The sequence below is a fragment of the Triplophysa rosa genome, linkage group LG12, assembly GCF_024868665.1.
Source record: "Triplophysa rosa linkage group LG12, Trosa_1v2, whole genome shotgun sequence".
Lineage (NCBI taxonomy): Eukaryota > Metazoa > Chordata > Actinopteri > Cypriniformes > Nemacheilidae > Triplophysa > Triplophysa rosa.
The window spans coordinates 17678718-17701798 of NC_079901.1; the positions used below are offsets into that span (position 1 = coordinate 17678718).

General features: G+C 39.6%; 1 protein-coding gene across 2 annotated transcripts; it reads right to left on the reverse strand.

Moving 5' to 3' along the window:
• Nucleotides 1–681: 681 nt before the first annotated feature.
• siah1 (siah E3 ubiquitin protein ligase 1) lies at nucleotides 682–21883 on the reverse strand. 2 transcript variants are annotated; one of them, XM_057348267.1, is made up of 3 exons: nucleotides 21720–21883; nucleotides 10641–10697; nucleotides 682–2744 (listed from the first exon to the last, which is right to left on the reverse strand). In XM_057348267.1, the coding sequence occupies exons 2-3, from the start codon at nucleotides 10648–10650 to the stop codon at nucleotides 1894–1896; spliced, it is 861 nt and encodes a 286-aa protein (XP_057204250.1). In that variant the 5' UTR covers nucleotides 10651–10697; nucleotides 21720–21883; the 3' UTR covers nucleotides 682–1893. The 2 variants fall into 2 exon arrangements, with proteins under 2 accessions (XP_057204250.1, XP_057204249.1); XM_057348266.1 differs by lacking the exon at nucleotides 21720–21883 and adding an exon at nucleotides 14920–16525.
• Nucleotides 21884–23081: the final 1198 nt, after the last annotated feature.

Genomic DNA, 23081 nt, shown 5'->3' on the forward strand with positions numbered 1-23081 from the left:
ATATCCAAAACCAAGTAACACTAAACAAATGCCAAATATACCCTTAATTTTAGAATGACATTTAAGGGCAACGTTTTGTTAAACTTTATAGGCTATGCTGTGTTATAATATGCTGTGTTATAATAGTGTCTCACTTTGACAGCTGCACCGTAAGTTGTTTCAGTTTGTAGATTTTAACAATGATAATTAGATGTGGTATGCTACAGAGCCTACCTTACCTCTTCATTAAAGAGAGCAATGCATTCTTGTGCCGTGACCGGTTAACATAAGGCATCTTTGGAAATGCCTTGTGATGAAGGTTAAATAGTGTCACTGAAGCTGGTTGGTCACAGGGTTTGATGATGATCAAGCATTGGCAGAAAAACCTAAAGTTTCTGCATTAAATAGAAATATTTACTGTAATCAAATAGCTTTATAGTGATGACACAAGAGGAAAGTAATTTGCATTCTAGCAAACAAACAAACAGACACAGGGAAATGGGCAACAACATCATCTTAATCCTTTACACTTGCATAATGGTACCAAAAAATATAACTTTTTTGCCTAACTTGACAGTTAAATAAATAGGTAGTAGAATATATTACTTCAATCATATTCTTATGTATAAGCTGATGAAAAAAACACAGCATAAACACACCTTGAGATGGTAATGAGAAGTAAAAATTCACAAAGAGTATGAAAAAGATAGATTTATTTACTGGCAAAATAGAACAAAACAAACAATAAAACATAATAAAATTAGAGTTCAGGACTAGCAACAGTACAATGTATCCACAGAGATGTTTGGCTTTGCTTCACCCTATTCTTGAAAAAAAAAACAGAAATAGAGACATACAAAGAACAACAACAACAAAAATATTGACTTACAAAAAGAGAAAAAGACACTGAGGTCTTCTGAAGAACAACACTATCTACAAACACTGAAGATTAGCCACAATGTTACAACAGCCTTTTTCATTCCATTTTCTTATGTCATTACAAAATGATAATTATGACAATCTCATAACTGTAATATTTGCCCTTGCTCCTAGCCTGATATTCAATGCAGTGTTTATTTCAGTGTTTGTAATGGAGGGATTCCATGTCATGAGAAAAAAAGCTATTTTTAACGGTCTTACAAATACGACACAAACCGTATTTGTAATCTGGCTCGATGTGCACGTGCCAAGTTCTCGGCAAAACCATCCCTTCAAAACAAACAGAAGAAATACTGCAGTGACAGGCAGAAACAAACAAGACTTCTAAAATGAAATCTGGACTTATTTTAATTTATCCAGTGGTCATGCACCAAAACCTTTCCATATCATACCCGAGGGAAAATTTGCAGTTAAAAAAAAAGACTAGAGTAAAACAAAACCTAATATTTGAACATAAAAGTTAGTGTTTTATCTGAACTGAAATGCAAAATGTCTTGGGAAGCAAACAAAACGGAAACAAAAAGTTGCTCACAGGGCTGCACCTTTTGAGCAAACCCACCCCAGAATTGATCAATATCCCCAACCGCCATCGACCTTGGCGTGCAGTTTCCCCAACCCCTGCCCCAAATGCCACATTTGCAAATGTCCATTCAACAAACGTGGCTTTCCTATACCTTCAAGGGCAAAGAAAGTTGCTCTCAAAAATGTAGAATACATTAATATTATTTAAATATATGTATAATTGTAGCATAAAATTGAGAACCCAGGAGCAAATTCTGGTTGGACGTGCGAAGCTCCAACCGATGACTTTATCTGATGATTACTTGGAACGTACAACGGCAAAAAAAATCCTAGCTTAGCTACTCCCCACAAGCACAACTCAAGGTATCCTGCCGTGTTTTGAAATGACGTTTGTATTTGTACGTATGACTGTGTGTATGTGTAATGCATTCAAGTATGCACAGCTATTAGTCCTCAGCACATGGATATGGTGACGTTAATGCCCAGGTTGCCGTTTTCTGCAAACAGCTGAGCGATGGAGGTGTCAAACACCAGGCAGTCACTGTTCATGATGGCGGTGGCGATGCCCTCGTGGATGGAACGTGGCGTGGCCTCCCAAGTGAGCCGCCGCCGGTGGCCGTTTAGCTCTAGCCGGTAGGCAAAGTTTTCCGCCTGTTTCCTTGTGCCGATCAGCTGCACGATGGCAAAGAACTGCTGGTGGCCGTCGTATTTCTCCTGCTTCTCCAGCACTAGCATGAAGTGGAAGCCGAAGCACGACTGCATCATGACCCAGTCCACTGCCCCAGGCAGGTTGATATCTGTGGCCAGAAAGACAATATCCTCACCCTGTAGCGTGGTTATAGACTTGTGCTGGTGCAGCAAGTGGGGCATGACGGCGTCGAGCGAACCCTGCCACTTGCATGAAGCGCCAGGACAGGGGCAAGAATACGGCCGGAATTCGCAAAGCTCCTCGTGCTCGGCCTTGTCTGTGTGCGGCAGGGTGACTTCGCAGCCCGACGAGGCGTACTTGCACGGGAACAGCACGGAGTTGGCCACTTTTTCCATGGCCAAATTGCGGATCGACCCGAGCGGGCCTCTGCAGGTGGGGCAGCAGGTGAGCTTGGGCCGGCAGTTGCTACAAACCAAGTGGCCGCTCTGGCACTGCAGGATGGGGGGCAGCACATAGTCGAAACAAACGGGGCACTCGAACAGGCTGGCGAGGTCACTGTTGGATGCTGTGGTGCCCGACAAGGTAGGGACGCGCTGAGAAGGGGGACATTTTGAGGTTCCTGTGGGCAGCGCTGTGGCAGTCTGGCGACTCATTTCTGAAGAAAGAAAAGGAAGAGAGCAGAATTAGTGTGGTTAACACAGTCAGCAAGGTAGAAATGATCTCGAAGCACATTGAAAGGAACGAAGCTAAAAACTATTTCAAACCTGAGCTTTTTCCTGTAGACATTTTTAAAACACAGCCTTAAAGTGATTGTTTTCCCAAAAATGAAAATTCTGTCATCATTTACTCACCCTCTTGTCATTTCAAACATTTATGACTTTCTTTCTTCTGCAGAACACCAAAGAAGATACTTTGAAGAAAGTTGGTAACCGAACAGCACTGACCCCCATTCACTTCTATTGTGAGGACACAAACCCAATGCAAGTGAATGGGGCCAGTTAACAACATTCTTCAAAACATCTACTTTTGTGTTCTGCGTAAGAAAGTCATACAGGCTTGAAATGACAAGAGGGTGAGTAAATGATGACAACATTTTTTTGGGTGCAGTATCACTTTAAGGGAAAATGTACACAACTTAGGGAGGGGTCACAAAGACCTACTAACCAGTTCATTTACATTTTTCCTCCTCGAACTAAACTAGAACATTTAGAATCCAAGACAATTTCAAAATAAATAATTTTGTATATCCCTAACACATTTCTGCTGAATCACCCAGTATAAAATCATAAATTCAGGAACACATGCAAGCATGAATTGCATAGCCTTGCTCACAGCCGAGTCTATTCAGAAATATAGCCGTCTATTGCAGCCGATAAAGTCACATGTGGGCCTCTGGGGAACGCTCGGAGCTATTTCTAGCATGAGCAAAACGCACAGATCTTCACGCTTTTAAAAAGCCAGACAGGGAGCGTAGACTCCGATGTCTAGAGCGCATGTCTGCTGCAGGAGTGTTTCTATGGCAACTAGCTGCAGTAAGCAGTGTGTATGCTTATGGGACGACCTGTAGGGAAGCGAATGAGAACAGAGATGGATTCTTCCCTGCTGCATGAAAGAAAGGGGGTGTGACCCAGCCGTGACACCCCACCACTATATATACCCTACATTTACACATCTGCCGATAGGTAGAATCCGTCAATCAAATGATAAGCCTGCTTTCGGATAAAAGGAACACAGAACAAAAGAGCAACGCAGCTGGATCAGAGCGCCCCGAAACGTCTCATGTGGAGGAATATGGACGGTGCCAGCAAGCAGGGCGGGGGAGTGGATAGACAGTGAAGCTCAGTGTGTGTAGGTGGCTTAGAAAATGCTAGTAAACACATCTGTTCTGATAAAGCCTAATGTATTTTTAGCCACCTCACTGAGCAGAAATCTGGGTATGACACCTAGGGCCAAAATTAGCCCAAGCATGCTGTTGGCTCTACTGACTGCAGGCCTAGAAAGATACAGTATGAAGGTAAAACATTTATATTGAATTTATAAATATGATTTACACATTCCTGGATCGATATTCTGAAACGTGGTTAAGATTAGCGCCCAGAACAAAATCCCCACCTATCATTGATGGCTTGAAATTTAGGGGGTTTTGGGCGAGGGTTTACATGAATATGGTGTTAGGGAAAGAACACGGCTTCTGCAAGAGTTTATGATAACGTCTATCTTACGCCGTCTGTGGCCAAAACTGCTTGTGTGTGGTGTGATTGATACACGAGAGAGCCAAAGAGAGTCTGTCTCCTGGTAGTTGAGCCAAAGAGATAGCATGCCAACATCCCGCTACAGAGACGCAGCGGCTGATTGCTGTTGTAGACTAGTGTTACAACAGCAGCGCTCCATTAAACTGAGCTTCAACGACAGCTGAAGTGATCTGTCTCACAAAAGAGAAAAAGGCTAACTGAATTGGATTGTGACTTGAGGGCCAGTCCAGTCTAGTTTAGAGTTGCAGTTGAGAGATAGAGCCAAACTGGTGAGAAGGGATTATTTATGGATACTGACTTTTACAAGTTGTGGCTGGCAGGCAAAATACGCTACTACTGCCAAGGCCAAAATCAATCCATCAGATATATGTTGGTTTCCTATGGGGGGACGGAGAACAAGCATTCCAGAGCAGCATGTTCAAACATCATGTCTTTGTTCATCCGTATAATGATGCTCTTCAATATGAGCAAGAATAAATGTCAATTCATCAAACAATTAGTCCGATATGGGTGGCTTGGATTTTCTTAAGCAAACAACATTGTATATCTTTATGGTCAGACATATGTTTTACTTCGTAGTTCACTGTGCCAAGAGGGAGTTGTCTACATATTTTCATAAGTCTGAAAAGCCCTTTTAGTGTAGAAATTATATGGCACATAAATAGTATTCTTCGAGTTAAAAACAAATTTCTAAGAATTGGTCTGGGCGTATGCAATGTCGTAGCAGTTCTTGTGACATTGCTGATTTTCTCTGTAAACGTCTGGGAATCAAAAGCAATGTGGCACGTTGTGATTCCAGCAGTTCTGAGCTGCTGTGTCAGTGGAAAGTTTGCAGTCCATCACATATTACAGGAAATCCTGTAAGCCCAGAGGAAGTGGTTGGAGTGCACTCTAATGGAGTTCGGAAGAAAGAACAAAAGAGAAAGCCCAAACTACAGCCTAAAAACACTGAAATACCCAAGATTGTATTTTTAAGTCTCCTGTAGATAGTTAAACAATAACAGACTAGGGCTGTGCAAAAATATTGATACATGTAACTATCGCAATATTTTTTTTTTTCAGTAGTGTATCGATAGTGATACCTCTACTATCGATAAATCATGTCATATGCATACGACCAAAAGTAAGTGAAAGCGAGCATGGCGAAAAATATGAGACCGCTTGGAGCTCTCAGAGCTGATGTGTGGGTGTGCTTTGGTTTTCAAAATAAGTAATGGAGTAATGAGTTATATAAATTATGCTGTTTGTAGGCTTCCCAAGTCATGACACAAGTCACTTGGCTACTGCAGTGCATTAGACAAAAAGTTTATTAAGAAAAGTAACAATGACATTTATTGTGCTTTCACGGATGTGACACCAGCACATTTACAGCACGGATGAACCAGGGGTTTTACACTGCCCATGTTCATTGTTTTAACTGTAATGCAGCACAACAGCCAAGTGACTTGCGTGAGCCACCTTATTCCCCTGTGCTACCCACTTGAGGGGCGCAATCCACAGTTTGAGAACCCAAACCTCTGATCTAAAGGTCCATGCATCGCACATCATGGCCACTCTGCAGAGGTAAGGGATGTTTTTACACTTATCCTTACAGAAAACCCCCGGTGGTGCACAGCATGTTGTATTTCTAGCTCTACTTTTTACATTTTCTATTTAAAGTATTGCAGTATATCGCAAATGTGTATCGTATCGAAATACATACCAATATATTGTATCGTGACCCATCTATCGTGATATGTATCGTATCGGGAGGCACTTGCCAATACACAGCCCTATAACAGACCAGGGGTCTCATTTATAAAACTGTGCGTAGGATCCTTACGAAGTGTATGAGCGCCCGAAAACCAAAAATAGCGTATGCCAAAAAATATTCAGATTTATAAAACCGTGCATACGCACACCTGTAAGCAATATTCGCTTTATAAATCACAGATCACCTGCAAGTGTGCGTACGTGAACCAGCCTCATATCCCGCCCTGTACACGCCCATTTTTACCCATAAATAGTCAATGCAAAGCACCTCATGAATGCTGATTTGTATATTAAAAAGCCTGGCATCCAATCCGCTTGTTAAGTCTGACGTCACGCACCATAATGGACGTATACCGTTTCCGGGTCCAACCGCTATCAGATGCCATAGAAAAATAACAAAAAATGATGTAAAACTGCCAAAAACACCCGATCCCATCCTTTATCTCCGTAACGAAATCACAAATGGCCACACATGAGATTTACTGAGATTTCCAGATTAATAATTGTTATAATTATATTAAAGTCTCTGCAGCATTTAGACTGATCATTAACACCTCATTAAAATCACCTCATTAATCAGTAGTGTCCTAATAAAATTAAAGACATAATTGCAAAAGACGAATGTTTCTTCATTCCGGTTTTGTTATGAACATAGTTAGGACTGATAACGTGAACATAAAGAGAAACGATTGTGCGAGAGCTTAATGGCTGAATTTTCAGACTTTGACATTTGATGATTATGCTCAGTATTTAAGGAAAATATATTTAGTATTTTTTTACACTGTGTTCTGCAGTTATCATATTTGATGCTGTCCCTATTCAGTCGGATCATCTTCTCATCATGCGCTCATAGTAGAGACAATGCTGATTAAATATTTAGATTGAATTTTTATTTAAGATTTGAGTTGGATTTTACAAGAAGGTGCAAGAAACAATTATCGCTCAATACAAGCGCAAATAACTGCAGATTTAATCTTCGTGATAATGTGGATCTTTAACGGATATGAGGTCAAATTAAATGTGTGCGAGGCATTAATGCTTATAATCGTTTTTATCAATCTTAGTTTCTGCAATCTAAGTTCACTAACTCACCATTTGTGTCGCCCCTTGTCTCCAGAATGTGCGTACGCATGGGTCAGAGTTTGCGTGCAGGTGCGCAAATTTTTCCTTCAAGTTTGTTTTTATAAATCGATGACTATCGACGATAGTTGGCTGTTTGCCAATATATGTTGCAAATCAATATTACAAACGCATTTCTTCATGCAAGAGAGCTTGTGAGGCTTTTCCTTGCACCAGAGAGAGTTTATAATGTGCGGGCTTTGAGTTTTCAGCGCACGAGAGAGCTTGTGATGCGCGCGGCTCGGGCTTTCCTCATTTGGATGAATGATATTGACTTATAGCAATAGTTTACTTTCTCTCGTTTAAAAGGTTGCGGTGGTAAGTAACAATGTTGCCAACTGCACTGAACTTAAACTCTGATAGAATGCTAATTGCAGTCACACATGAGCATTTTCTAGACATGCAAGCTTCTGTTTTTGTCCACAAATCCAGATTGTCATAGATAAATGCGTAATTGCCCCGCCCCTCGATACTATCATGTATCGTCGATCCACAGGCAGGCGATAGAACGATCTGACTATAGAGAATATTGCCCAACACTAGCCAACATGTCGATAATTAATCAATTCTATTAACAACAACAATAATTACTATAATTATTATAATAACTATTATAATTAATAGTCTTTAATCTGTTATTAAATATATTAATCAACTGGTTGAGACATGAATCTTTAGCTCGGATAATTCCTTCACACAACAGTATTATTTACCATTACATCATAGGCACTTTTTTAGAGATTCGTCTAAAGGAAAAGACCTACCACATACCACACCCTACAGCAAAAGCAAAAGGCCTGAAGTCTCTCTGGAGTTGTCACACATAATGTAACAGGTAATTGCCATCAAGTCACAGTCATGTCTCAAGTATCCTAATGTTTAGTTTACTGTCAAATTTTCAACACTGCAACCCAAGTCTCGCTGCGCACAGACCCTAAATTTAGATACCATGTGTTTGGCAAAAGATAAAAGCTGATTCCTGACAGAACAGATGATAAGCGCTGGCAAAAAAAATCAGGAAACAAAAGACCTTAACATAAGGCATAAAAAATATATATCAAAGCTGGTTTTTAAAGTGATAATTCACCCAAAAGTGAAGATTCTGTCATCATTTACTTACCCTCTTGTCTTTTCAAACCTTTATGACTTTCTTTCTTCTGCAGAACACAAAAGAAGATATTTTGAAGAAAGTTGGCAACCGAAGTTGGCCCCCATTCACTTGGTATGGACACAAAAGCATTGCAAGTGAATGGGGGCCAGTTAACAACATTCTTCTTTTGTGTTTTGCGGAAGAAAGAAACTCATAGGTTAGAAATGACAAGAGGGTGAGTAAATGATTTTTGGGGGGGGGTGAACTATCACTTCACTACACAAGTTTTGTGTAGAGACGGCAGAAAAACATACCAAGAGCAGCTGTTTTTATTTGGTCTCTGACATCATTTAGAATAAACTTTAATCCTTTCATTTAAATTCTAATTGGGGTTAATTGAATAAACAAACCTTACAACAGCTCTACTCTAGAAGAAAAACTACTCATGGTAAATGAAGTATTGGTGCCGTTAAATGCAAATCAGAATCTGTTTAATTGAGGCCACTGATGTCACTCACAAAATAAATAACGGTGCAGAAACAATTTCCAGATTAAAAATATACGCAGGGTGTGAAATGAAGGAGCTGTTCTGCTTGTTTGAACTGTACAAATGTGAGTAACCTCTGACATGAACCATCTACATGAATTAGCAAGTAACTGAACACAGTTACTGCCAGTGTACAGTAGTACTTTAAAAAGTGAGAGACACGTTTGGATAATATATATTTCCAGCTGCACAGTTATTTGGAGGGAATAATGGAAAAAAACTAACCCTCTCTTTCTCTCAACAGGTAGTGGTCTAGCTTTTGTTGAAACTAGTAACTTTATATTAGCACCTATTGTATTACCGCTCCTGTATGACATATCGCTTATTGCTCCCTGAACTCCTTGTAAGTCGCTTTGGATAAAAGCATCTGCTAAATGACTAAATGTAAATGTAAATATAATGAATCTCATGGCATGAAATGAGCTGGCAAATGCTAATTTTATTGAACTCTGGCTTGCTGTTTTATCAGATACAATAATAATGTGGCCTGATGTCAGGGGTAACAAATTCCAAGGAGATGTCATGGTCAGGAGCTACGTTTACTCAGTAGATGTTAGCATTGGGTTTGTGGTTACTACGGTCTTTCTAATGTGCTTATTGGTCTGCAACATTCTGTATTGGGTATTAGTGTTATTCCTGAGAATTGGAGGCAGTATTTATTATGTATAATAAAAGCTTTGTGTTAAGATTTAAGAGCTAAGTTTGACAAGCTCTGCTCATTTCTGTAAATGGCTGGAATGTACTGCGGAAACAATCTTCTACAGTACAAATGGATGATCGCATAAGGGGTTTGCTGGATATATTCTGGGACATGTTCCAATAAAATGAACTGTTCATGCTCTATTCTCATTTGTAAACAGATTTTTGGAAGATGATTCTCTGGAAATAGCCCTTATGGAATTGATGGCAGGCATGGACAAGATTTTGGCAAACAGGACTCTGGTGGATGAAAAGATTAAGGTCAAGAACATGGCAGCGTGAAGCGGCACATGATGGTTTGGGTAGACATGGGCGTGTCAGGCGTTTGTTGGTTATGGGCCAGAGGAAATGGGAGTCTGATGGTACAGACTGGTTCATAAATAACAGATATGGAGAGGGTATGGAGAATATTTACAGGCACTGCTTTGGATGAAGAAACTCTTATTGTCAAACCCGAGAACTTGTCAGATAAGAGGTGTGGTGAGCTAATCATAGACTAAAGACCCAGGTAAACAATGAATTAATCTTTTCTGTTTCTTATAGCATTATAGTTTTGTATTGTTTGTAATGTGATCAACGTTTGCATAAGTAGTAGATGTGTTAGGAAAGTAACATGTAACATTTTAATTATATTTTGCTAAAATGAACGAAATGAACGATATGACTCGAAAAAAGATTCGTTCATTTTGCTGAACGAGACTCAAAGATCCCAGTCAGTAAAATGATCCGAACTTCCCATCACTACTGTTTACGTACACTATAACGTAAATTAGAAGTGTAACGCAAAAAAATTGGATTTTTACGCATATTTTGAATTTTACTCGAATACAAATACAAATACTTTACCCCCCTCAACAAATACAAATACAGATACAAATACCGGCTGCTTTGCACACCGTTATTGTCTATCTATCTCAAGCTTTCCACATCACCATGAACTCAGGCTGAACTAAAGGAACCAAGAGGAACCTAACCCTTGCAAGTTTCAACCTACATGAGGCCTGCAAATTGGCATAAAACTCTGATTGAATTAGTACAATTGTTGTTTTCACAACAGAACTCACGCGTTGAGAACATAAACTGAAAACTTGCCTTCGTCCATATGATTCCCAAGTACGTCTCTCTTCTTTCCTTGAAATGTGAGGACCTCTGGAATGCAAGGGAGAGACAGAAAGAAAAACACAGAGGGGGTTTGATTAGTCTTTAAACAGACAAAGAAACAAATCTTTTCCTGGTTTTCAATGAGGACAGCAGGTGAAATCAGGTCTCACATCTAGTCAGTGCAGCAAAACAAGTCCGCTCTTTTTTTGTTGAACCAAATAGTTTTCATGCTTTACCGTAAATACAACAAAAACTGGGAAAAGACCAGCAACATACTAAACAAACTGCTTATTTACTAATTATTATTTACATAAACAAAATAAAAATATCTGCAAAAGATAAAAAATGATAAAAAATGATTCGGTCATGGCTGTAAAAAAAAACATTTACATAGTGTAACTTTCTTAAATACTTCTATGTGGTCTCTTTCATCTTTTATATATTACTGCTGTTAAGTTTCTATAATCACAACACTTAGGAAAAGATGATTTACCAGCCTAGAACAAGGAGAACAGATATTTCTTCATACCATAATGTTGAGAAACTAAGGGTGTGTTCACATATGCCATGTTTGGTTCGATTAAAACAAATTCTGGTGCGATTTCTCTGTTAGTGCGGTTTATTTGTGCAAGTGTGAATGCTGCCACCCAAACCCTGGTGCGCTGAACGCTGAAAAAGATGGGTCTCGGTCCACTTTCAAACGAACTCTGGCGGTTCAATTGAAATATGAAGGCAACACGGACCAAAGGCATCGAACCGAACCAAAAAAAGTAAGTGATGATCAGTGCCGAACCTAGAAGTCTGGGGGCCCTATGCAAACCTTTGTGAGAGGCCCTTGTCATAATAGTTAAAATTAGATGAGCATAACTGTAAAATATAAAAAATAAAAGGATAAATTAATTCACACACTAAAACTGAAAGACAAAAAACCTTAAACTGACAGTAAGAACAATTAAGTATAAATTAAATTCACATTTTGATTTACATGTAAATAATCCTTTACCTAAAGTAACATATGGCTCTGGAACCATCTAGCTTTTTACTAATCAAATGAGCGATTAACAAAAATAAATCATGATAAATATAGTTTACTCAAGAAAGCTAAGCATTCAAAATCAAAACATATCAATTATTCTTTAAATGTGATGACACAAAAATTACATATGGGCAAACGACATGGTGTGCATTATAGCTGAGACTCACATGAACATTGTACAGCTGGTTTTGTGACGAAGATATTCCCTGTAAATGCTATTGAAGTTAGAATATGAATGTGTATGTAACTTTGGAGACGGTCCCTAAATTCACGACTATCGAACGTTGAGTTAAACCAACTGTTTTGTAAATATGTACTTGCATAAGTTGACAAAACTAAATAAGACTTTAAAATAGTACAAAAACACATGCCTTCTAGTTCTTGTTCTTTTGCTTCACGTTGTTGCCGTTTTTCCGCTACAGACAGATAGCTTCATTTTGAAGCCATATGTAAGACGCATCATCACATTATGCGCATGTCATCACCTGTGCGCACTGCATGATGTCCGAGTATGTCACAGTAATTAAATAAATTTAGTATTAAAAAGGAAATTTCCAAATGATTCCTGTAAAGTTTGTAACAGAACACTCCGAAGGCAGAAAGTTGAATCCGCGTCTTGTTTACATTATAGCGTTTTTGATTCAGTACTCAAGGACGCCCCCTGGTGGTACAGGGGCCCTACTCAACTTGCGTAGTTTGCCTATAGGAAGAATCGGCTCTGGTGATGATAATATACGACCCGAAAATCAAGTGATTTGGTCCTATAAAATGAGTGCTTACTAGATCTGTGCTTGCACACATAAGAGGAATTCCTGGTGCCGTTTTGACTGCTTTAAACACTTCATGAGGTCTTCTTGTCTTCGCAAGTTACCGGCTTGCTAAAAATACCATCATATGCGCAGGCATACACTGAGCATGTATAACCCACCACACAACATTGTTTTGCATGTCTGGTAACTTTATTTCACTTTTCCACTTTTAAGTTCAGTTTTAAAATATAAATCATAAAAGCTGTCCAATGACATTGTGACTTTTCGTAAGCTGTTAGGTTTGATATCTTTAGGTTCGCTGTTAAAATGCCAGTCTGAACTCTAAGCGAACCAGAACTACATTTATTTTTTTCTTTTTGGTCCGGACCAAAAGAACCGAACTACAAATATGAACGCACCCTAACTGTATGTTGACATGCCCCTCCACCCGAACTGCTTAGTGTGCCCCTATAAATACAGCTTTATGCTGTTGCATCTATTTTAAATGTCTGTTAAAGCAGATGCAACATCTCGCCCTACACCATGGTTTAGTACTAATGCACAGCACAATACCGCTCCGGCTTCGCATTGATTTCTCCACATTAGGCCACACTTCAATATTTCATCAGATGCCATTCAGGGTGGAAGATCGATCAATGTGCATTAAAGTATCTAGTGAAATTGTTCAGCATTTTAAGAGGTATAAAAGTAGAAATCTGGCAGATGGTCAATAGCACAAAACAGAATGACAAAAACCAACAGAGACTTAAACACTCAATTTTGTTTAAATATTAACACTGAACCCGCTGCTAATTAGACCTACATTATTAATGCATCAAACTTTCCTGAATATGAATTTCTGTTATTTACTTATATTTTATGTGGAAAACTAAAGATTAGCCTTTTAAGAATATAATTCTAAAATACTTTTATAGTGATTTTCGCTGTAGTATTGCATTTAATTGCCAGTGCAATACTTTAAATAAAAAAAACTTTCATTGGTAAGTAAATGCTGACAATTTTTCAATATTTGTGAATCGATTTTGTAAGTTCAGCTAATAACTAGTCCATCATAACGTACCAGAACTAATAACAAATTCTATGTAGTAAAGAATCTAACTGAATCATTAAACAGCAAAAGCTATGGGCTGAAGAGTAAACACTGAGTGAAAGAGATGAGATAAACTCACTATGTACAGATCGTAGAAACTAGGGTTGCATGGTGTACCGGTGCTACGGTAGCATCGCGATGCTAAAGCTTCAAAATACCCCCGATGCCTCTCTATTTTTGAAATGGTAGTATCATAGTTATAGTTGCATATGCGCATTAATATTTATTTGAACACTTACATCTGCCTTTTTGCGTTGTTTATCTCCAAAATGAATGTGTGTTTTGAATGTCTCGGATGAGTTAATGATTCAAATTGGCGATTTGAACGAGTTGGTTAAATGATTCACTAACTCATTGGGAAATTGACGCCACCTACTGGCCGTTTTAGTTCTGCATTTAAAGTAAGCCTAATATTTCCCTTTATAAAGACTGCTGTATCAATTATATTTGTCCAACATTTGAATTAGTTCCTATGTGAAAAATGATCTAGTGTACTTCAGTATTTACTACAGTAAACTACTAAAACTCATAGATACTAGTGTTTTTGAGTCTTATCATAGTAAATATTTAACGTATACTACAGTATTGTATTTACAAATGACTAAATGTAAATGTATTTGCTACAATTTATCCAATTACTACAGTTAATACAACAACATATTCTAGTGCAAAGTATAATACAGTTTACTATAGTAAATACAAAATGTTTAATCTAAATCTGTTTTTTTTGTATAGATTTGAATTATATGGCACAGCATCGTGATACTACTTGGTATCGAGATACTTCAGCTGGTATAGTATCGTAAGACATGATTATGGTACCGTGACAACCCTAATAGAAACACATGTGAATATCCAGCCGGTGAGTCGGTGTTGCTTAAGGCAGACGAGTCCTGGCCTGCCTTTACTGTACTGTCTAACATTGGTGTTCAGCATCCCCCCACCAAACCCACAACATTTACATGTAACAAATTATAAACTACCATAATACAAAGGGTTGAAGATGCCGAGATAACCCACACAGTGAATGTGATGACAGCTCCATTTCTTCACCATACACTACAAAGAAAACAATAACCATGGCTGGGAGAAATCTCCGCATCGTAAAGCAAACAGAAGAGACAACATAAAGTGTTGTCTCTCAAAACAGACAAAATTTCCATTCTTTGTCCTCAGCGAAATCCCAGGAATGTAACCAGAGGCCCTAAGAAAACCAACTGCGTGAATGGGTTGTTTTCCTTCATATGTAAATAAAAGGAAGGCTTGGGTTAACACATTGAATACAATGCACAAGAAACCGGCATGTCTTGTCTCTCCCAGGTGAGCGGGTTGTGCTAGTAAGCATGTAAGTGAGAGAGAACAAGTTTCTGTTACCTTTAGGTTTACTGGAAGTATGGGCGGCTATGCAAGAAAAGAGCTTGAGCACCCCCTTCCATGAGTACACAGGCTGCAGCCTAACAGTGGCCGACATGGGGATCAGATCGATTCTTCATCATGGTCTTTTCATAAAAAGAAAACAAGAAAGCCCATTAGAAAGGGCCCCTCCTCAAACTTTTCTTAAACTCTTCATTCAAACCCGTGCAAGCGAAACTCTGCTCCAACAGGTCACCCAAGGCCAGCGTAAAGTATTCTACCATTCGACCATCCCGATGGAGGAAAGAGATGATGTTTGAACACCTCACACTAGTAGTAATTCGAGCAATTATCCAGTCGATTCCTTAAAGTGGAACCTGCTTTAAAATACAATCCAGGATAAGCACCAAGAAAGTTGATCAAGCAAGAGGTAAAAAAAACAATAGCTGTAATCCAGGAATGTTACACAAGCAGATCCAGCTTCCAATGCCTGGCAGGAGACCTGAGACATCCGTAGAGAGGGGATAAAAAAGGGAAAAAACGGGGTGAGCTGAGTTGACTCTTAAAAGCACATTCCAGGACCGTGTGAGAAAGACCACTCCCTGGACTTAAGAGTACCCCGCCAGCTCTCCCGAGGTGAAACCGGAGAGAAGCAACACGCTGTTGCACGGAGAAGCAAACTCTCAAAGCGACCGCAGAAGGAAGGAGGAATGGACGAGGCAGAGTCCCGTCTGCACTGCCACCGCTGTTGCCTGTGGGTTGGGGAGTCAAATGTCAGCGTGGTGTCAGCATGCTCGCTCTGCCACTCCGTCTCTCTCTCTCTCTCTCTCTCTCTCTCTCTCTCTCTCTCTCTCTCTCTCTCTCTCTCTCTCTCTCCCTGAGGAGAGAGGAGGAGTAGGACCTGTTCATGGGCCCAGCCGTGTCAGATTACACCGCTCCTCCTCTTGCGGCTGCCTCTGCCTCTATTCATACCGCTCAGACAAAGAGACTTTACAGCACCTCAACGGCAGCCGCCAACCTAAACAAAACACTTTCCACACGACAGTTAAGACACGCGGCTCGTAAACGGTTACGGCACTAATAAAAACCGCGCAACCCTCACAATGCAGCTTTATAGGCTACATTAATGCCTTTGAACATAGCGCGAGGGAACATGACAGATTAAAACAAATTAAATATTGCCAGCTTTGAAGTTTTTTACTGCTGTAAAGAAGCTCTATGCACAGACATCACCAGTCAAAAAGATGTTGTTTACCACCAAGTACCGCCACTCACCACACTCTCACCACTACCAAAAATATCCCAGTACACACCCACATGTTCAGAATGAGGCCGATAAAAACAACCTGACCTTTTTACTCTTGAAACTGACATTAGGTCTGGAAGATATCCTCTGATGCCTTTTTCAGTGATATTACAGAGCTCCGACTGTCCTGCGTGACCTTTGGGGCTTCAGTCCCGTCGAAAACATGCCCTGCAGATTTAGTGACAAGCACCAAATTCCACAAAGCAGTTCTCGTGAGACTACTTAATGAACCCATCACCTTGAAATTCCAACTGTTACACAAGGTGTTAAATCCTTAAATTCTTTTGATTAAATTCTTCCTCTTTCATGCAAAAACATCTGTTAATCACAGAGCTGTTACATACAATGAAGCTGATAATCACATGAAGACATGAAAGCTTTTGAAAGGACCAGACCATTTGCTAAATCTTTTGTTCACCTGTTTGTACATTATCATTCGAATGGGAAGATGTGAGAGGTCACGCTTGTAAAATAGGAAGTCTGTTTTATTAGGTTATCTCACTCATCTGTCTCTAATAGTATAGTAAACTAAAACAGCTCTTGTTTATAGAAATATAGCTTAATCTTCATATGCAGGGTGTTTTTGTATACTTTAATAACACAAATAAACATTTAAAGATTTAGCGTAAAAAACTCAGGGACTGGACTGATTCCCAATGATGATACATCTTATGATTATATCAAATCAAATCGATCCAAGCTGAAACAAACATAGATTTGGACTCATATACTGCATTAAAAAGACAATTATAGCTCATCTCTGAAAATCAAACCACCATGTGCTCCACACTGCCCCCAAGAGCCCAGATCATGTGCCGACAATACGATTTGTTTAATGTACAAAGCTCCAATCAACACAGTAGAAGCACTTGTAAACAAAAGGACCATTTCCATTTAAATGAAGGCTCATGGCCAATATTTACATGCAGGTCACTGAGGTCAGCATCGAGTAAAAACTACCTCTCCGCCAACGCTGGGATGCAAAACAGGTTTCCAGTGGAAAAAATGACATAAAATCACATTTTAACACATCTCAGAGGCAGCACACACCCTCATGTGAACCCGACGATCATCAATACAATTATTTTGAATGAAACAAAGCTGGTACGTTGAGCGGTCTAAACAGATGGTCTTTATACACCCCAATCCGCATTACACACACACACACACACCTTGATTTAAACACAAATGCGCTGAAAGGACAGGACATTCACTCACATCCTTACAAAGAATATTACCTTTACAAAGCATATCTTTCGCAGTCAATATGAACACAAAACAATCCTAGAGACATACAACAGGCAGAACTGATTTAATCTCTAGCAAACAATACTAGGGGTAGATAGCTCCTCCACAGCATTATAACTGAATCACATTCTACTGTTATCTCACCACTAAACAAACAGCATCGTCCCGATTCTCACGTCTCCAAGTCACCCTTTCACTTCAAAAAAGAAAACAGAAGCTTTTCCATCTGAAGACAAACAGGGGAGATGATGCAGAACATGCACACTTCATTAGCGATTCTATCCCATCCATTATCTCCTGCTCATCTCTAAGATATCTTCTCAATGGACAGAATCCATTAGAGCCCTATCCCGTAACTCTATATGCAGAGAGCTCAAGGCTGGGGCTGCTAAGGTAACCAACAGCTCTAACCATTATCGGACCCATGCTGTGGGTAAGAAGGGCGGGTAAGGACACAATCAACACAATGTGTTAAGGTCAGTTTATGGTTCTGCGTAGGACCTACGCTGTAACATACGGCGTAGCCTACGTACGTAGACGACGCCGTCGTGAACATTTATGGTTCTGCGTTGAGAGTATGCGTCATACTGCAATTACACCGCCGAAACGCTAGTTGGCTCTTTGTGTTTTCATGGGTTTGCTCTTCTTCGCCGATGTTTTGTGTGTGTGTATGCTAGTGTTTGCAAACGACAATGGAAGCCAAACCGACGTTAGAGGAAATCTCTCTCCAAGAATTCGCCGCCATCTGACAGTCTTTATAGTCCGCCGAAGAGGAGTCATACAGATGCGTGTATTTCCGAACCTCTTCAATCAGACGCTCAGTAACTTGGTCGATGTCGATGCTCACCATGTTGTTCTTTTGTGGACTCTGAACTTGCCGGAAGAAGACACCAGAGAAGAAGATGCCGGAAATGCGTAGAAGGAAGTACGATGCTGCCAAACCGACCAATCACAGCGCTTGCGGTCCGCGTAGGGTCCGCGTTGAGTTGACGCGTTGTTACATTTTTGGAGAGGTGCGCGTCAGGCTACGGCGTAGGGTACGCACAGGGTACGCGGCTCTGTGTAGGCTACGCCGTAGGTTACGGCGTAGGTCCTACGCAGAACCATAAACTGACCGTTATGCTGTGTAATCTGTGTATGTGAGCTTGAGACCAGAGTCAATATTAAAGTGATAGTTCCATCAGAAATTAAAATTCTGTCATAATTTACTCATCCTCATCCAATGATGATATTTTGAAGAATGTTGTTAACTAACTGGCCCGTGCTGTTCGGTTACCAACTTTCTTCAAAATATCTTCTTTTGTGTTCTGGGGATGAAAGAAAGTCCTACAGGTTTGAAATGACAAGAGGGTGACATGTACATGATGACAGAATTAACATTTTTGAGTGAACTATCACTTTAAGCTTACACTTTCAAAACCTAGCATGCTCAGTGTATTAGTGCTAATATGGATGTAACACTATAAAAATCTCACTGTAATATCTCACGATAATACCTCGGTATAAAGTCCACTGTACGGTATTTATTGCTATATTTCAAGTGACAAATGATGTCTTGGAAACGTGGCATAAGCATCCTATTTTCTTTCTCCTCTAATCATAACTGTTGCTTAGAGGTTTGACTTATATAGTGTGAGATGGGTCAAATGACCTAAAAATCACTTTTATAAAATAAAATAATTGCACCAGATGGACCTTGCCAAAGGTAACATCTATTATTTTTTCTAACATTCTCTATGTTAGGCCCAGAAGACCTGTCGTTTCAGTCATGTGACCCCTACAATATTATTAAGACAATTTTGCTATTGCGATAACACGATATCGATAATATTGTTACATCCCTAGCTAATACACCCTCTAATGTCCTGTAAAAGCATGACATTTATTCAATTCTGTCATCATTTACTCATCCTCTTGTCATTTCCAATGATTATATTTTGAAGAATGTCGTTAACTGGCCCGTGCTGTTCGGTTACCAACTTTCTTCAAAATATCTTCTTTTGTGTTCTGGGGATGAAAGAAAGTCCTACAGGTTTGAAATGACAAGTCAGATCCAATCGGGAGACATGTATGATCTGCATGCATGCACCTGTACAATGCTGAAAAGCATACCACCACAATAATAAACATTCTGCACACAGCCCAAATGCATAAGATAAACAACAACAAAATGCTTTTTATGCACTTTTTCTACTTCTTGGCAAGCCATAACAAGGCTAACACATGTTAACGAGGTTAACTAGGATAACAAGAACACTATTTCAACAAACAAAATCCCAATTATTGTAAGCAAATGTTACATCTTAATTAAAAAAATCTAAAAACGTATAATTCAGAAGCAGCACTGTCACTGAGAGCAAACACAGAGGGATGGAATGTGAAAACCGAATCCACCCACCTCCGTGCATGTACATAAGCTCATGCACGCGACGTTAACAATCAGGCTTCTTGTCTGCTACTCTCGGACAGATGGTCCTCCAGAATTACGATCATGTAGCGATTATCTAGTCATATTGGTGGCACAAGGGGGTGGAGAAAACTAGCGTGTCAGCAAAAAAAGAACACAGAATGGGATAGAGAGTGTGAAATGGTGTCTGCTCTTTACTCCTGTTTCAGCTATTGTAAACAAGGTCAGGTTACCTCTCCATTACCTTGGAGCAGAGGTGTCTAACTTAAGACACATGTCATTTTTATGGGGGGCGACCAAGTTGGCCTGATCTGAAGTTTGTGCAGCTGCCCCAGAGAGGACAGGTTCAGAACATGATGAAACCACAATAAAACGAAAGTCATTGATAAAAATGATGCAACTGAGCTGCAGGAAGGGATGACAACAAAGCCAAGACTTTCCGATTGTATAAGAACTTAAGCTCACAGCACTGCTCGTAGGCTATGCCCAGTGTACAAAAAAAGTACACAATCAATAACTGTGTGAATGTGTAAAGAGAATGAAAGAGTAGGAAGTGCCTGGACACACCGAAACAGAATGTTCCTGTATATAGCCGCAGAAGAGAAATATACGTTTTTAACCCGATACCTTCTTGAACATTTTGTAAACAAAGTGGAGAGTTCCAAGAAAGATCTAGGTTAACCTACAGCTCTACAGAAACAGTGAAGCCAGGCCATCTTAAAATGTTTGTTAAATGTTCCAAAATGTTAAGGTCTGGCTACACGAGACTAACTGGGTGGTAGCACATAGCAGAATAGGTTAGTTACAGATGAGGTTTGCGACTCCATCCTGTCTTGCCATTAGTGCAACACCAAATGCAACTTAACCTCAATTACTGTAATCGATAGGGTAGATGCTTAAAAAGATCGTAAAGGGTAAAAACAACAACAAATCCCGTTTAAGCTCAATGTAATGTTGCAACAATGATGCAAGCAAAGCATCCCCATAGCAAATCTCAGTCGCTTTTGTAAACAAAACGGAGTGATCACGTTGCCAAGTTCAAGGCGTCTGTGAGCTTGGAAGCTTTAAATAAATCACATGTGTAGCAAAGACACGGGCTTTTATGACATTAAGCTCCTTTGGGTTTTAAAGCAATCACACGCTCATATCTGGTGATTTTCCATAATGTGTACAGCTCAAGTGTCTAGTGTTCAGAAACTCCCTGATTCATTTTCCTCAGCACAGCAATAATGTTTATTCCCACATACACAACGTGCAAACAGCTTTACTATAATAGACACGTGACAGTAATACAAATAGGAAACTAACCAACCCTGTCTATACTAGGTCTACTGTGTATGTAGATGTTGTCGAACACCTCGTGAAATTAATATTATTCTCCAAGTCGATCTATATGGTCTGTCCTAAGACTGTCCGTCTGAATGAGAACTAACTCTCCTGCAGCATCACATACGTTAAATATAAACAATTCAGCATGCCTGAATGCATACAACCGAGTATGAAAAAGAAACAAAACTAAAATAGTCACGGAATAGTTGCATACTACAGTTGAACTTAGTGTGTGTATGTCTGACTAGCAGCAAACACAGGGGGCTAAGCAAAGCCGGGCTAATAATGGCTACACGGAAATCTCGGCGTTTAAGATAATTAATAAAAACTAAATGTCTGGCTACAGACGACCCTAGCACAATAACAATGCGTTAACAAAAACGAGTCTACAAAAGTGGAGATTTTTATTAGGAACACGGTGAACTGTCTTATTTCACGGTCGGCTAGCTGCTTTTAGCTAGCTCGCTAAGCCCAGTAAAATCAACAACAGAGCCATTATCCTCGAATGAGGGATTTAAACCCAGCGCTTACCTCAGGAGAAATATCCGTTTGTTGCCGAGATAAACAAATAAAAATAATCCACTACACGTCGGTCCCCGTTAGGGTGTACGTCCGTTAATCGTTTGGATGTTTGTGTTTCCACATTCGCTAAAAGGAGACGCTGCTGTCGCCCGGCAGGCTCGGTGTCGCGCACTGACTGAGGCTGTTCAAATATATTTTTGCACGGGAACGGAGCTATAAGGCTTCGTGCACGCGCCTCTATACAACTTTAGCCACATGAACGCGGTAAGGACGGAGGCCAGCGTTGGATCAACGGACAAATATTAGACAACATACGTCTAGATATGAGATATTGGAGCTACAGTTTCTTCACTTACGGAGAATTAGAAGCCATCAAAGAATTTCTAATGGCTTTTAAGTTATATTAGGATTGATACTGGTTTCTGTTATGGTTTCTTTAGGTCTCCGCTGGTATTGTGATGGGTTCTGTTGGTGGGTTGATAGGAATCAATAGAAAACCATTAAATCCCCAAAACACACTGCTATGTAATGGTTCATAGTGTTGGCAATGTAAAGCATTGTTGTATGGTTTTTTTTCAGCAGGGCAGGCTGAGTTTCTCATTCTTGGCTTTCTCAGCTGGGGTCATAAAGACAAATATGCATTACGGCATTTAAGGAAATTAACTGCTCAAACAAGATGCTACACAGTATGATTTTCTATATAATATACATTGTAAAAAAAGTTATATAAAAATTAACGATTCGTTGTGCAGTAAATATCTGTTTTTCTACATTAAGCAACATGGTCAAAGATTACATAATGGCCCACTCAAGCCCCTGTGGTATAAGGGTATGATGTTAGCTAGCCGTCTGTGACATGCTGTAATTAAGCAACTAGTTTATTTTCCATACCACTCTATTTTTTACTGTCTCTATTTAAAGTTTTTTAAATTATTTATTGACTGAGGACTCCTCCTGAGAGTTCCCTGTCTAGGATACCTTTACCTGTCACTGGGTACTACTGTTTGTAAGGTGTCCTATTATGTTACTAATGTTTCCTACGTGTCATTTTTCATGAACATCAATGGCTAAAATCAATGGCTAAAATTGCTGCTATTTGTCCCTGTTCACACCATACAGAACTGCACACTGTTTTGTAAGAACAAAATACAGTAAATCATGTTTTGATAAAACCAAAGAGCACAACAAAATAATGCACATGCATTTACATTTTTACGTTGAGATGAAAGACAGACACCTGTTTACCTTAATTCATCCTATTAATATTAAAGACTTTATAATAATTTATATTTATGTAATATTAGATGTGCAGAACTGTACCTGGATGCTGTTTGTTCTATATTTATTGTCCGTAGTTACATTACTAGACAT

What these genes read in the sequence shown, in the direction of transcription:
- siah1 (XM_057348266.1), bottom strand. Translation starts at nt 15,016, where the DNA reads ATGTCGGCCACTGTTAGGCTGCAGCCTGTGTACTCATGGAAGGGGGTG. An exon ending in TACTTCCAGTAAACCTAAAG is followed by an intron (nt 10,698 to 14,919) that starts GTAACAGAAACT and finishes CTTGCATTCCAG; the next exon opens with AGGTCCTCACATTTCAAGGA. An exon ending in TGGGAATCATATGGACGAAG is followed by an intron (nt 2,745 to 10,640) that starts GCAAGTTTTCAG and finishes TTCTTTCTTCAG; the next exon opens with AAATGAGTCGCCAGACTGCC.